The sequence below is a fragment of the Gadus macrocephalus genome, chromosome 3 (genome assembly GCF_031168955.1).
Source record: "Gadus macrocephalus chromosome 3, ASM3116895v1".
Lineage (NCBI taxonomy): Eukaryota > Metazoa > Chordata > Actinopteri > Gadiformes > Gadidae > Gadus > Gadus macrocephalus.
In genome coordinates this window covers 7,844,087-7,859,135 of record NC_082384.1, presented here as the reverse complement: position 1 = coordinate 7,859,135, position 15,049 = coordinate 7,844,087, and the positions used below count along the sequence as shown (strand labels likewise).

At 44.4% G+C, this 15,049-nt stretch overlaps 1 protein-coding gene across 2 annotated transcripts in view; it reads right to left on the bottom strand.

Moving 5' to 3' along the window:
* Positions 1-15,049, bottom strand: part of tnrc6c2 (trinucleotide repeat containing adaptor 6C2) — a 58,756-nt gene that overhangs the window by 6,514 nt on the left and 37,193 nt on the right. The window contains exons 11-22 of one of the 2 annotated variants that reach the window (XM_060046938.1): positions 14,786-14,935; positions 13,482-13,670; positions 12,774-12,893; positions 12,563-12,646; positions 11,275-11,575; positions 9,716-9,880; positions 9,314-9,505; positions 6,849-6,998; positions 6,284-6,505; positions 4,396-4,469; positions 4,031-4,170; positions 39-1,310 (exon numbers count right to left, since the gene is read on the bottom strand). In XM_060046938.1, the coding sequence (XP_059902921.1) occupies positions 950-1,310; positions 4,031-4,170; positions 4,396-4,469; positions 6,284-6,505; positions 6,849-6,998; positions 9,314-9,505; positions 9,716-9,880; positions 11,275-11,575; positions 12,563-12,646; positions 12,774-12,893; positions 13,482-13,670; positions 14,786-14,935 (2,148 nt within the window). In that variant the 3' untranslated portion in view covers positions 39-949. Of the gene's footprint in view, positions 1-38; positions 1,311-4,030; positions 4,171-4,395; positions 4,470-6,283; positions 6,506-6,848; positions 6,999-9,313; positions 9,506-9,715; positions 9,881-11,274; positions 11,576-12,562; positions 12,647-12,773; positions 12,894-13,481; positions 13,671-14,785; positions 14,936-15,049 lie in introns of those variants that run through there. The other variant, XM_060046939.1, reaches the window with a different exon arrangement.

The window sequence follows — 15,049 nt, the reverse complement described above, 5'->3', positions numbered from 1 at the left end:
GGAAGTACTTAGGCGGGCGGAGCCAGGCTAAATCAAACTGGCAGGGCCAGCCAATAGGACCAGTCTTTTTTTTTTCTTCTTCTTCTTCGGTCGCCCCAGTAACATGGTTGGTCACCAATCGTGTCCCACGCCACCTGCTGGCTCAGAGTTGGAACTGTGCAAGTATTCAGCTACTTCTTCAGCTTCAGAGACAAACGGAAACGAGGTGGACCTTGGGAAGGAACCTGGGCCCGGAGAGCACTTAAGGCTTAATATTTAGTGCTTAGAAACAAACATGAACGAGTACAAAGGTCTGTGTTGTCTTTTTTTCTTTGTTGTTTTTTTCTTTTCTTTTTTTTTTTTTATCAACCGAGTCATCATTGGCCACGAAGAACCAGCAGCGCACGGCCGCTCTTCAGTCTTCAGTTTGGGAGCGGTTGGTTTTTTATGCTTCTTGTTGTTTTGAGGGAGAAGGAACGTTTTGAAATGGCAGCTTTGATTGCTTTTTAAAAAAACACCTCACATCGAGTGTCACGTATTATCCATGGGTGAACTGAGATTCAAAACAAAACACTTAAAGGATCTCTTTGTGTGGTTCGGAACGTAAGTCACATTTGTTCGTTTTCTTCCCTCCATGGAACAAATAGTACAAAAAAGAACAGAGTAAAGAAAAGGCTCAAAAGGAGGAGCAGAGTGGAGGTGAATCAGGGGAGCTGGAAGTCTGCAGTCTCGAACGGTTGGTGAAGACCCCAGGCTTCTGATCCACCAATCGCAGGCCAGAACAGCTTACATTGATACTGATTATCGCCACATGATTTGCTTGGGTTTCTCTCCTGGCCATGATGAAACTGTACTGTCCGTTTATGTGTTTTTTTTTTCTCCCATATCCTTCTCCTCCACTGGGGGCCCCAGCCCCAGAGTCCCGGTGTGGGGGGGTGTGGGGGGGGGGGTTAGGGTTAGTGGAGCCGTCCTACATGGACTCTCCGCTCAGCAGGTCTCCAGGCAGCAGAGTGTGAATAGGGGAGGGGCTTCCCATTCCGCGGGCATCGTCTCCGCCCCCGGGGGGTCCCCATAGGCTGGAGTACTGGGGGGCGCCCCCCCCCCATAGCAGCTCCCCTCCGCCCGACTTGGCCCCGCCCCCGCCGGAGCTGCTGCCCCACTGGCTCATGGGATGGGCCTGCGTGGCCCCGCCCATCCGGGTCTGATTTGTTCCCGGGTTGGCCTGCCAGCTAGTGGTGGTCGCCCCTAGCGACTGGCCTTGTGCAAAGAAGCGGTTCACCTCCTCCTCGCCGGCAAACTCAGCCAGAATGGTGGTGTTCCCCAGGACACACCTACAGAGGAGGACAGAGCACGCCTTTAGCTCAAGACATTGAAGACACCTTGTATACTTACTATAGTACTGTACATACTATAGCATTTATAGTACTACATACTATAGTGTATAAGCACCATTAGGTACTACATACTATAGTGTATAAGCACCAATAGGTACTACATACTATAGTGGAAAAGCACCATTAGGTACTACAAACTATAGTGTATAACAGTGTTAATTTTGTCAGCTATTTTAGATTTAGTCTTAGTATATTTAGTCACATTTTAGTCATTGTTTTCCTTTGTAGTTTTAGTCTAGTTTTAGTCTAGTTTTAGTCGACGTCCATATAGCCTATATAGGCTATATGGACACCTGCTAAGTTGTTCCACTCAAATAGAGTACTAAAGTGAAAACCTTACGTTGTCCTGGCAACCGGATTTTCAGTTCTAAACAACCGAACGAGAGATGGCGTTCTCCATTGCTTCCATGTGTTGTTTCTTTCAAAATTAAAATAAATAAATTTCAAGAGGTGAAAATCACTACCAATCGAAAAATGTCGAGGCGTTCATGTATTCCCCTGGGGTATTAAAAGGAAAAGTTTGTAAACGTTAGTTTAGTTTAGTTATTTTTTTAATATGAAGACAATCTATTCTCAATATTACTTACATCATTGGTAAAGCAAACTCACAAATCAATTCGCAAAAAGATTGTTCCTTTTCTATAAAAGGTTTGTGTGGCATAGGATTTCCCCTTGTTAATTTGGTTTGTGTAGAACCGAAAATCTGTTGCTCTCGAAACGTGACGTCACACTTTAGTACTCTTGTCTGTTCAGCCTTCAAAACGATAGCTGCTAAATTGTGAAAAATGCATTAAACTGTAATCAGAAAACGCGGTTATATGCTATAAACCCTAAAGTATCTTGGGTATAAAGTAGGGGTGTAACGGTACACGTATTTGAACCGAACCGTCACGGTACAGGCACTTCGGTGCGGTTACAGAGGTGTACCGCGGTCCGTAAATGTGGCGTACATAGCGTTAATATGGCGAATGTAAAGGCTTGTTTTGCGGTGCGGAACTTAAAACTTGAAGTCGGAGTTCCCCCCGGACCTTTTAGCCTTATTAGGCTCGGCTCGCACGTGCGCGAACTCGTAGTAGCAGTAGCAGAGCGCGATCGCGACTGTGTGTGGATTGATGTCTACTAGCGAACTGAGAGCGAACTGCATGGCGAGCGACAACAGAAAACCGGAGCTTGAAGATGCCCCCCTGTCATTTAAATCCCAAGTGTGGGAGAACTTTGGATTCCAGGTTAATTATCACAATGGGGAAAGACGAGTGGACAAGTCGAAAGCTGTGTGCAGACATTGTTCAACAGCGATCGTCTATGCAAATGGGAACACATCGAACTTGCACAAATTTTCGCCCCCGGTACAATTTTAACGTGACGGCACCATCCAGGTGTTACTGTTACTGTCACCGCTGCAAAATGAAAAAAAGTTGTTCAAATCGTTCAAACCCAGCTCCCTACACTATTTAATCAACCCCTACACCTGTCTGGGAATTCAGAACGGGCAAATGCCATCACCAGGTCTATTGGTGTTTTCATTGCCTCTGACCTACGAGAGGCAATGAAAACACCAATAGATTATAAAATACATAAGCTGTAATTAAAGGCTGCAGTTGCACTTTTATTTAATGATTGATTATATTTATGAGAACTTCAGAGCTTTAGAGAGCTGCAGGAATATGTTACAAACTCTTTGTTTACATACCAGCTTAAAGAGCCTAGACTGAGCATTAAAACTGGATTTTTCATTAATTTTATGTTAAGGTTATTGGAGAATTGCATCATTTTATTTGTATGTTTCATACTGACAGCTAAAACTGTTGTGTTTAATTCGTTACTAATTAAACTTATGTTCGTTCTGTCAAGCAATCCGTTTTTTCACCATAACTATGAACCGAACCGTCCTGTACCGTACCGTGACTTCAAAACCGAGGTACGTACCGAACCGTGACTGTTGTGTACCGTTACACCCCTAGTATAAAGGCTGGGACGAATTTCAAAGTCCACCTTATGTTGAAGTATAGACCGTGGCGATTCCCATTGAAACGAATGGCGCGGTGATTTTCTTCAAAACGAGAGCCGGTAAATTGTGAAAAACGAATTAAACTGTAATCAGACAACGCGGTTATATGCTATAGACCCTAGAATCTGTGGAATAAAAGCTGGGAAGAATTTCGAATCATGTACAATGCATATCGTTAGCTCATAGCTGAGTGGACCATACCTCCCGTTGCCAAGTCGTAGCTAAGGTCCGTCCTATTTACTGGAGGAGTGAACAGTTGCATAAGAACCTTACGGGAGTGTACTGATTGGAAAATATCGTGCATTTTGAATGTCCAAATAGCACACCAATAACATTTTCGTCCTGTCTCGTCTCGTCAACGAAAACAAAATGACAGTTCTTCATCGTTTTTATTATCACAGATCTATTTTTAGCTCGTCAATGTCTCGTCTTAGTCACGGAAAAAAGGTCGTTGACGAACATTTTTCGTCATATTTTTCATTAACGAAATTAACACTGGTGTATAAGCACCATTAGGTACTACATACTATAGTGGAAAAGCACCATTAGGTACTACATGCTATAGTGTATAAGCACCATGAGGCCCCACATACTACATAGTCTGCGGTGCCTTTGGTGCCAGTGCCTAAGCACCAGCAGGGGGGCTTACATGTGCAGGGACTTCTGGGCCTTGGCGGCTTCGTCCTTGGAGCTGTAGCGCACCACGGCGTTGCCCTGGGTCAGGTTGAGGTGGAATGTGATCAGGGGGCCGTGCTGCATGCATAGGGTCCTCAGGGTTGAGCCATCAATCTAACGCACACAAACACACACACAGGCACACAAACACGCACACAAAGTGGCGTTGTGAATAAGTGACATTCAAAGAGGGGTGGGAGACAAGCCGACGACTTCTACGGGACGGTGAGTTTCAGAATGACACCGACACTACTGTCCATCAGTGAGGGTAACACTCTGTGTTGTAGCGTTTACAGGTGAGGCGTGCGCTTTGGGCCCCGGCGGGGGGGGGTCCCCTACCTGGGGGGTGAGGTTCCTCAGCACCAGCCAGCTGCTGGTCCTGTGAGGGCTGTCGGTGCTCCAGGTGGCGCCTTCTGACAGATGAACACAGCACAGGGACGTTTCGTTAGCTTAATAGGTACATCTCTGCAAAATTAGAAAATTATATTAAGCATTTCAAAGGGCTCTTATAATAGACAATGTATTTTCAAGACCATATTTCGCCGCTTTTTTTTTTGACTCGACATCAGGAAATGAATCGTAAGGAATATCCCTAATTAAGACCTGGTCAATAAATTGATGACCTACATATTTTTAAGGTGTATTATTATTTAAGTGCCTACTATTTCAGAGTTATGTAGATGTGTAAATGAAGTCAAAAATGGTTTCCAACACGAAAATAACCAGATCCTGTTCAAATGTACTTGCTTTTAATGCCCAGTAGTACGGAAGAGGCTGAGGGCTACATGTGATTATTTTTTTGGAGTTCTAACTTTAATCTCTGAATTGTGACTTTAAACTAAGAAAAAAATAAATACATTGGAATGTGGCCCTAATCCTTGGTTTGATCGCATTTCGGGAATTGTACCCGAGTTCTTTGAGTGAAGAGTTATTTAAGGGTCCAGGGTATCTCGGCACTACTAGTTATTTATATCGGTGCCTTTTGCTGTACGCTGTAAACTTAGCTGAACCGGGCTTCCAGCCCCCTTAGTTACAACTGCATGTAGGCGGAGTCAAATTAGTTATTTCTGTTTCAGAAAGTATGAAGTGCCTTCCTACTTTTACTCTCATCGGGTGATGGTTGCAAGATAAATTTGCATTTTGTCTCTACATTCTCCCAGGGGTCATCAATGTTACAGTCCAAGGTTATTCATCCGGCACTTATATTTGTTTAGCAATAATTGGTGTATTTTGGAATAGTGAGTATTATATGAGATAAATAACCACATTTTTTTTTATAAAATAACCAATTTATCAAAAATCATTAGCGCATGGCACTTTACTTCTTTTCATAGTATGGCTCGCATATCTTTCTCTATTAAATTTTCATACGACATGTTAGAAGTTTAATATTATTGGCATCAAACTTCCGGGTATCTGGGTTCGAACATCGCAAATTAGCTAGTAGTCTGGCTAACAAGTTAGTCTGCAGAGTTCAAACCATTTATTTGACCTTATATGGCATTGTACCTTCCGTCTGTATTTCTGCAGCTTGATTCACGTCTGCAACACAATATGCGTGTTGCTCGTTCATGTAGAAATCTTTACTTTGATTACGGTAGATTGGTACGAGCAGTAGCGTGTCTCTTGACTTCTGGTTGAGGTGTGAAACCACAGGATGCTAGTACAGATACAAGAGGAAGTGGTCCCCGTTGTCTGTGAGAGGGTCTGGTTAGCTGAGCTTCAGCTCACCTAAGTCCCCGCCTAACGTGTTTGTCGTTTAGAAATTGGCAACGCACAAAGAATGTAAACAATTTTGCAGGGTACCTCTTCAAATGTCTTTGTGTATTAAATTGCCCTTAAGCAAGACATTTTAAAACTATATTGCTGCCGAAAAATGGAGCAAGCTGGATAAACCAACCAGCGCTATCAATAGACCAACTGTGCTGTTAATAAATATTCGCTTACAATTCACTTTTGGAAAGTAGGTTCACTGAACCTTGAAAACCCCAAAAAACGTTTTCTTCCAAACACAAAAGAGTTGTTGCACTTTGACACATCACCTGTGCAGGCTCACACTTCCTGCACAAGGATAACACGTATAAACAGAGAGTAGGCCAGATGTCAGGCTGACGGTTTCATTCTGAGTTTCTAAGAAGCAGCATGCCAACAGCCCCACGCGACGGAGCGTACGGGCCCTGCCCTTTATAACCGGTGTGGGGGCGACGACGACTCAAGGGGGACCCACCAGAGGTGTAGGAGCTGCTCCAGCCCTGAGCCAGGCCCAGGGAGTTGCTCCCCCAGGCGCTGGAGGGCGCCGGCTTGCTGTTGGTGAGGCCCGGCGGGGGGCGGGAGGGGGCCACGCTGCTACGGGGCCCCTGGGGCACCTTCCACAGCTCGTGGGACAGGGACGCCTGGCTGTGGGTGATGGGCCCCGGGGACCAGGCCGACTTCATGTCGGACATTTTGCCTAGGTGGGGCGAGAGGAGGGGGAGGGCGTGAGCTTTACTCATGCAGGTTGTTTCAGAACTCACTGGATAGAGGTTTAGACCACAACTGGTGTTGCTATCACTGACCGAGAAATAAAAAGACGGTAAAACCTTCCTCTGCGGATGAGATAAGATCAATTATCTGGGTCATATTGTCTTACTTCAGCGGGCTCTACCAAAATCTACCATCTTATTTCATACACAGCTTAGCCCGAATACTGGGCTTTGATGATTAGGCACCGTTGGAATATTCCTGTTATCGGCAAGATGAAATCAAGTCAAGGTGATCTGGATATTAATAATATATAACAGGGTGAGGTGTACCTCCATTGCGGTCCCGCAGCAGGTATCTGTTGACGTCATGGATGTTGGTGTTGATGGTGGGGCCACTGGGCACGCTGCCAGGGGTCATGTTGGGGTCGTTCTCAGGGTCAATGTTCTGCAGGCCCTTCCAGGGGACACCCGGGCAGAACTCTGGAGGGGGCACAGACATCAGGGATAGGAACATATGGTTATTGGTGTGGCCTGCAAAAATCGTTTCAAATCGATTATATTAGTTTAGAGATCGTTTCACCCAAAAATCGAAATCGCGGTCAACTTCGATTAATTGCACAGCCCTACTTTATAGCAGAGGTGTCATCATAGGTTGCATGGTTGATGTCAATGTTAATTAGTTAGCAAGGGATAATCACTGAGAGGCAGGACATATCAAACTGTTTATTGCCCTAGCTTGAGGTAATTATCCCGTCTTTCTACTTCTTGCTTGCCAATATAATAAAACAATTCAAATACTTTAATAATTATGCTTTTTCTTATTCGTATTGCATGCTTATTAAATGTATACTCTGTTTGAGTTAATCTCCCTCAAAAAGTAGTCCCCTTTAATTACTATCGATCAAACATGTTTTGGCACCTCGAAGGACATTATCCCCCTTATACCATGGTCACTTGCCAAAGAAAAGAAATTAAGATCATTCATTTATAATTTCATGCGTTTTACAATCCAAATATAACGTTTTTCACATGCCATAATTTAGTTTCCCTGGTAATGCCTGAGAGTTTCATTAAAACCTTGAACAATCATTACCCTCCTGTAAGGCTCTTATGCAACGGAAACGTTGTTCACTCCTCCAGTAAATAGGACGGACCTTAGCTACGACTTGGCAACGGGAGGTATTCTAGTCCGCTGAGCTATAAACCAGAGAGCTAACGTTATGGATTGTACATATTTATAATTCGAAATTCGTCCCAGCCTTTATACCACAGATACTCTAGAGTCTATAGCATATAACCACGTTGTCTGATTACAGTTTATTTCATTTTTCACAATTTACCAGCCCGCGTTTTGAAGAATAATCACTGCGCCATTCGTTTCAATTAGAATCGCGACAGTCTATATTTTCAACATAAAGTGTACATATTTATTATTTGAAATTCGTCCCAACCTTTATACCAAGGATACTATAGGGTCTATAGTAGGGCCCGACCGATTTATCGGCCTGCCGATTTAATCGGCCGATTATAGCCTTTTTGAAAATAATCGGCATCGGCCAAAAAGACGCAGATTACAACCGATTTTTTTTTTAAAATGTTATTGCGATTAGTATCCTGCAGATTGCGCTCCTACTCGCCTTGCTAACTAACAACTTTAGCTGGAGTAAAAAAGAGGAGATTGAATTTTACCATACAACATGAAAGCACGCTCGCTCAGGCAGCTGCGCGCTCACCTCACCAATGTACACAAGACGCGTTGTTTGAGCATGTTGTGCCTGTTTTTCTTTAGGTCCCAGGCCATGTTCATTTGTTATACTGTAGACTCTAACGGTGAGACCATACTGCTCAGCACGCACGTGTTAGTCACTGCTCACGAGCGCAGCACATTGGGAGTTAGTTATTTATTTCTCATTTTTGACTGTAAATGTATTCTAAAACACTCAAAGGTTCTGCATTCAATTCACATATTCGTCAAAAGTGTTTAAAGTATATTTAAGGTATCAAAAACTACGTTTTATATGTTTTTTTTATTTATTTATTTTAATCGGCCGATTAAATCGTAATCATAATTTTTCTCTGAAAATTATCGGCATCGGCACTCAAAAATCAATATCGGTCGGGGCCTAGTCTATAGCATACAACCGCGTTGCCTGATAACAGTTTAATTCATTTTTCGCAATTTACCAGCTCTCTTTTTGAAGACTAATCACCGCGCCATTCGTTTCATGGGAATCGCGACGGTCTAAACTTTCAACATAAAGTCTACATATTTATAATTTGAAATTTGTCCCAGCATTTATACCACAGATGCTATTATACCACGCGTTGCCTGATTACAGTTTAATAAATTTTTCGCAATTTACCAGCTCTCGTTTTGAAGGCTGAAATACAAGCGGCGTATTGATCTACTATTTGATGACGCTGTTCTCAGTCAGCAGCAAGTAGAACCGACAAGTCAGCAGGCAACCTGACGGGTTAATGCCCTCCTCCCAGCCAACCAGAATCAAGCAGTCTTAAATGAAGTAGAATAAAGGTATATACATAATAGATAAGTTATATCCTACGTCCTGCAATTAAATCGAAGGTAGTATGTATAAATACTAGAGCTGTCAGTTAAACGCGTTATTAACGGCGTTAACGCAAACCAAATTTTTTTTTTTTTGCCTCAAAACAAAGAAGCAGTTTAATCGCGATTAATTGTGAGTTAACTATGACATTAATGCGATTAATCACGATTAAATATTTTAATCGCTTGACAGCTCTAATAAATACACAAAGTGCTCATGGGTTGTTACCGGGGGGCCAGTTGATGTTGTTCCCGTTGGAGGGCTTCTCGTTAGGGCTCTTGGACTGGCCCCAGCTGTCCTGGGGCCCCAGACTGTTGGTGGAGGAGTCGGAGCCGGACATCAGGCCGTAGGGACTGTAGGAGTCCTCCATCTGGGGGCCCTTCCCGGAGGGGCCCAGGCTGGAGGCAGCAGAAATGGCCCCTGAACAAGGAGGTGGGGAGATGAGGGGAAGCCCGGTTCAGCTTAGTTCACAGCGTACAGCGAAAGGCACCGATATAAATAACTAGCAGTGCAGAGATGCCCTGGCCCCTCAAGAGGTGAGAAAAGATGTCGGTTTGGTACCGATCCCAATAAATGTCACATCATGAAGTGAAAATGAACAAAGCCCTTGTGTGCCTGTGAGCTCCTTACCGTGCTTGTTGAGGTTGTTCTCCATGTGTGTGGAGTTGGCAGAGAAGTTGTCTATAGAGTTGGGGTGTGTCCACTGGGACAAACGGGATTGGGGCTGGGGGGGGTCCTTCAGAGAGAGGCCCCCAACCTCCATGCAGTTTACATTCATGTTTGGATTGAGTCCAGCTAGATGGGGTGGAGGGTGGAACACTGATCAATATCATTTCAACAACCATCAATATCAACTCATCTTGGTTTCATGTGTATCTTTACTGCAGAATTTCCTGTAATAAGATACCCTCTGACATGGCGTCAATAGTAGGGCCCGACCGATATTGATTTTTGAGCGCCGATGCCGATGCCGATTATTTTCAGAGAAAAATTACGATTACGATTTAATCGGTCGATTAAAAACCCCAAAAAAAAAGCATATAAAACGTAGTTTTTGATACCTTAAATATACTTTAAACACTTTTGACGAATATGTGAATTGAATGCAGAACCTTTGAGTGTTTTAGAATACATTTACAGTAAAAAATGAGTCGAATGTAAAATGTAAAATAAATAACTAACTCCCAATGTGCTGCGCTCGTGAGCAGTGACTAACACGTGCGTGCTGAGCAGTATGGTCTCACCGTTAGAGTCTACAGTATAACAAATTAACATGGCCTGGGACCTAAAGAAAAACAGGCATAACATGCTCAAACAACGCGTCTTGTGTACATTGGTGAGGTGAGCGCGCAGCTGCCTGAGCGAGCGTGCTTTCATGTTGTACGGTAAAATTCAATTTCCTGTTTTTTACTTAAAAATAAAAAAAAATCGGTTGTAATCTGCGTCTTTTTGGCAGATGTTGATTATTTTCAAAAAGGCTATAATCGGCCGATTAAATCGGCAGGCCGATGAATCGGTCGGGCCCTAGTGAATAGCGATAAGGCCATTATCGCAACAGACTTTTTGATTAACATTATCTTAAACTAAAATGGTAAAGCGGTACTTTAAAAAATAAATAAATAAATTGTGACGGAGGCGAAAATTGAACCGCCTACGTAATCTGCGTTCGAAAAATTCCAAACCTGCCGGAAACAGACGATCGTGTCGAACATTGCCTGGCAACGGAAGATCGCGTCGAACGACGACGTAGGAAGGTTCATGAACACTCGCGCTCATTCATTGAGCGTCACAAGATGAAATAACATTAAACAGATAACACTTATTTTACAAATGACATTTATAAGCGTTGCTAACTCCATATTTGTGTTGTATTTAGCAAGTAAACTGAGTGTATTAACACAAGCTAGCTGGACTATGATACACTTTGAACACTCAGTTTACTAGCTAAATTCAATACAATACAAATATAAAGTAAAAACAAGTGTTATCTGTATTATGTTATTTCGTCTTTGGCAACAAGAGCGCAAATGTTTTTTGAAACCTGCCTGGCCATGGGCAATCGCGTCGAATGATGATGTTATGTTTCGAACGCGGATTACGTAGGCGGTTAAATTTTCGCCCCCGGTACAATTTTGGTGTGACAGCGCCTCTAGAGGAGGAGGTGTGGGGCAGGCTGGAGGAAGACTTACAGAGAGGGTAGGAGCTGTAGCCACTGCCCAGGGAGGAGGCCTGCTCTTTGATTTGCAGAGAGTCAGAGAGGCCCGGGTTCTGGTGCTGTCCCGGGAAGGCGTCCAGGAGGGACTTTCCGAGACCCCCAGCTTGGCTGGCAGACGGGTGCAGTCCGGCGGAGGAGGAGGAGGAGGAGGAGGAGGAGGAAGAGGAGGACAGGTGGGAGGGAGGCTGCTGCTGCTGCTTCATCAACAGGGCCTGGTAGAGCTGGCGCTGGTGCTGCTGGATCTGCTGCTGCATGTTGCTGATTGTACGTGCAACCTGGACAGGAAGGGATGGGACAAGGTCAACTCCAGGGCAACACGTGATGGGATAGGGACAACAGCCATGGCAGGAAGTGATGGGACACGGTCAACTCCAGGACAAGTGATGGGCAAAGACAACAGCCATGGCAAGAAGTGATGGGCAACAACAACATTTTCAGAAAGCAGAACATTAGCCCATGACTAGCTTCACCTACAATGCAACGTTTTACCACAGACTTCCTTCCTCCTTCAATTTTGAAACCCTCGGTTAAGCAACCTTCACTGTCCTTGGGCAATCCATTGTATTTTGCAGCAAAGCCAGAGGACATAAATGTTTGAGTTCTAGGTTTATACTTATACTACTTGGCCAGGGCTAGTTCCACTGAAAAGGGGCAGAATATACTTACTATCATTTTGGTGTTTACCTTTCGTTTGAGAAAGTTATAATAGTTTAGCAATTCATTATCAAAATAACCTTTTGACCATTTGTAAATTACATGAATGCAGTGGGGAACCCCCCCCCCCCCTATTAAACTATTAATTACAACTCTTGTAAACTGAAATAATAACCATGTCAAAAAAAATACAAAACATACTTTTTTACCACGTTACCACAAAACTAAGCCCAAAAGCCAAAACCGGTTACTGAAAGTTTTTGATATCCAGTCTCTCCGTGACACTTTTGTTGCGTGAGAAAGTCTGGTGGAAGACCCAACATGTTGATGCAACCTGGCTGGCTGCATCAACATGCCAAGGCCCTTTGAGGATGTTGATACTAGTGGAGGGGACTAGCTGAAAAAGGGTGTTTGGGCTTTCCATTTCCTAGGCTAATCACATAGGCTAATGGGTCCGTCTTTCACTGACTAACATATGGCAAATCATATGATGAATCAGATCATAAGATGAAGAGTCATAAGAGGAATGACAAGTTCCGCATACAATGATTCACCAGAATAAACATACTGCTCTGTGTGTGTGTGAGAGTGTGTGTCTGAGCGCTTACTTGCTGCTCTTGTTGTCTGATTGGACCGGACATGTTTCGCTGTGCCTGCATCATCTGCTGCTGGATCTGTAAACGCTGGTACGCCTGCAGAGAGAGAGAGCAGGAGAAAGGAGGAGAGAGGGGAATTGAGAGAGACGGAGAGAGAGGTTAAGAGAGAGCTGTAGTGCACAGACCTCATTAGATGCTGATCCGTGATCACCTCCAGACTCACCATTTGCAGTTGCTGGAGTTGGTACAACAGGGTCATTTGTTGAGGATTTATTGGCGAGGTTAAAAGTGCAGGGTTCAGACCAATATTTTTTGCGGCAAACTGCAAGAGCTGTGCTTGAACCTGAAGCCATAGAGGAGTGATAGAATGAGAGAGCAGAGAGAGAGGATGAGAGAAAGACAGGCTGAGTGACAATGTTTTCCATTCTGTTACATCTGTGGCCTGAAAACAACCTGAGGTGCCCGCAGGTCAATCTATGCAGTAAACTCTAATGCGGTCCTCTCTTAAGTCATCACAATGGTGTCACCTTCGATGTAAAATAAAATGTAAGTATATTTAGTAAATAGATCCACCAATCAAAAAAGGACAAGTTACATTTAGCAAGAAAGCCTACAGAAGGATACAACTTCAATCCACAAATTAGATTACAGAAAACGCAATTAGTCACAGAGCAGTCAAGAGGTTCCTTCTGGAAGGTAGACGAGATGCATTTTAGAAACTCGAAAAAGACACCAATTACTCCAGTCAAAAAGCTAGCAATCTGCAATTTGTAACGTTTGAATCTATTTGTATCCTGCCAACCGATCCATCTGCATCGTAAACATTCAAATCGGGGGGGATTTGTGCATCGATGAACCATGAGAAGGGTTTGTGTGTGTGTGTGTGTGTCCGTGTCAGACTGAGTGAGTGAGTGAGTGAGTGAGTGTGTACCTGAGGGGAGAGAAACTGAGGCACTTGAGCACGGGCACTAGGCTGGGCGGAGCTGAGGGGCACGGGTGGCTGAGGAGGCTGCTGCTGCTGCTGCTGCTGCTGCTGCTGCTGCTGCTGCTGCTGCTGCTGCTGCTGCTGCATGGCCCTGGCTTGTGCTGCTCCATTACTGCTAAACATTCCACTGGGCATCTACACGAAAACACACACACACAAACACACACACACACACACACACACATGCATCAATATATCTGTTATAACAAACCATTCAGGCCTATTAAGCGAGTGGAAATATTGAGTGGAAATATTGAGTCACTATCCTGGCTTTTTGCTATTTTTGAGTGGATTGCGTGTGTCAGTATTGTGCCTTCATTGCTAATCATATTGACCCTGCTTTGGTTTGGATGACAAAGAACCAACCATTTAACAGAGGCAGAAGTAGCCCCAAACCTTTAGGGTCAATGCAATAGAGCAAATCTCATTTATTTTGGCCCCTGAAGGTCCATGATTTATTTAAAAAAAAAAGTGGAAATCCCGCAGAGCAGTGCATGTGCGTGCACGTGTGTGCGTGTGTGTGTGTGTGTGTGTGTGTGCACTCAATAACAAGGGCAGCCAGCTCAATTTTGTTCCAATTATTGTGCTTTCATTCACCTAGTGGTTTTGAAATGGTGAAAAACAACAATTACTTCAACCAAAAGCCCTCCAAATCTTCCTCAGAATGAATTCTATTGAGCATCTGGAAAGCTCCTTTGTGGCCAGGCCTTGTCAGAGCACGCAGTCTGTGTTAAGCCTTTGTTTGGGCTTCAAAGACAGACATGCTGTTTTTCTGGGCCAGCCGCTGCCTCCAGGGCTGATACTTTATAGGCCTCCACCATCTAGTTCCAACGGGCACTTCAGGCAAGGTCGCCAACACATTACAGGGGAACGCATTACAATTGAAAAAAACAGCCACTGGAGAATATATGTGTATGTGTGTGTGTGTGTGTGTGTGTGTGTGTGTGTGTGTGTGTGTGTGTGTGTGTGTGTGTGTGTGTGGTGTGTGGTGTGTGGTGTGTGGCTAGTTTTGTGTATTTTCACCATTTATTTTGTGTGTGTGTGGCTGCCCTTCTCATTTCAGTTCTATTTGGATTATTGCATACATAAATACCATAATGAACTAGTAACCAATGCTGGCTTCTTCATTGATGGCCTCCTCAATGGAGACTACTAGCATGCATTTGGTACCAGTGGGGGTCTGCCACAACATGCTCATAAGTTAACAGAGCTCTATGTGCCCCTGTGTGTCTGCAGGGGAGGGGCTGTACCTGTCTGTTGTTCAAGTTTTGCATGGCCATCCCGGCGGGGCCGCCCTGTCCCAGACCGTGGCCGGGCAGACCGCTGTTGGACCCGGGCAGCTTCAGAGCGGGGGAAGGCAGAAACGGTGAGGGGGGGGCGTCGTCAGACAGACCCCCGTCCTGGGGAGGGGGGGGGGGGGGGGGGGGGGAGGAGAGACGTTGAACCAAAATGTACGCTCTGGTTGTACATTGGCTGTAATGTGGACCTGAACATCGATTATGGGGCTTGGTTGA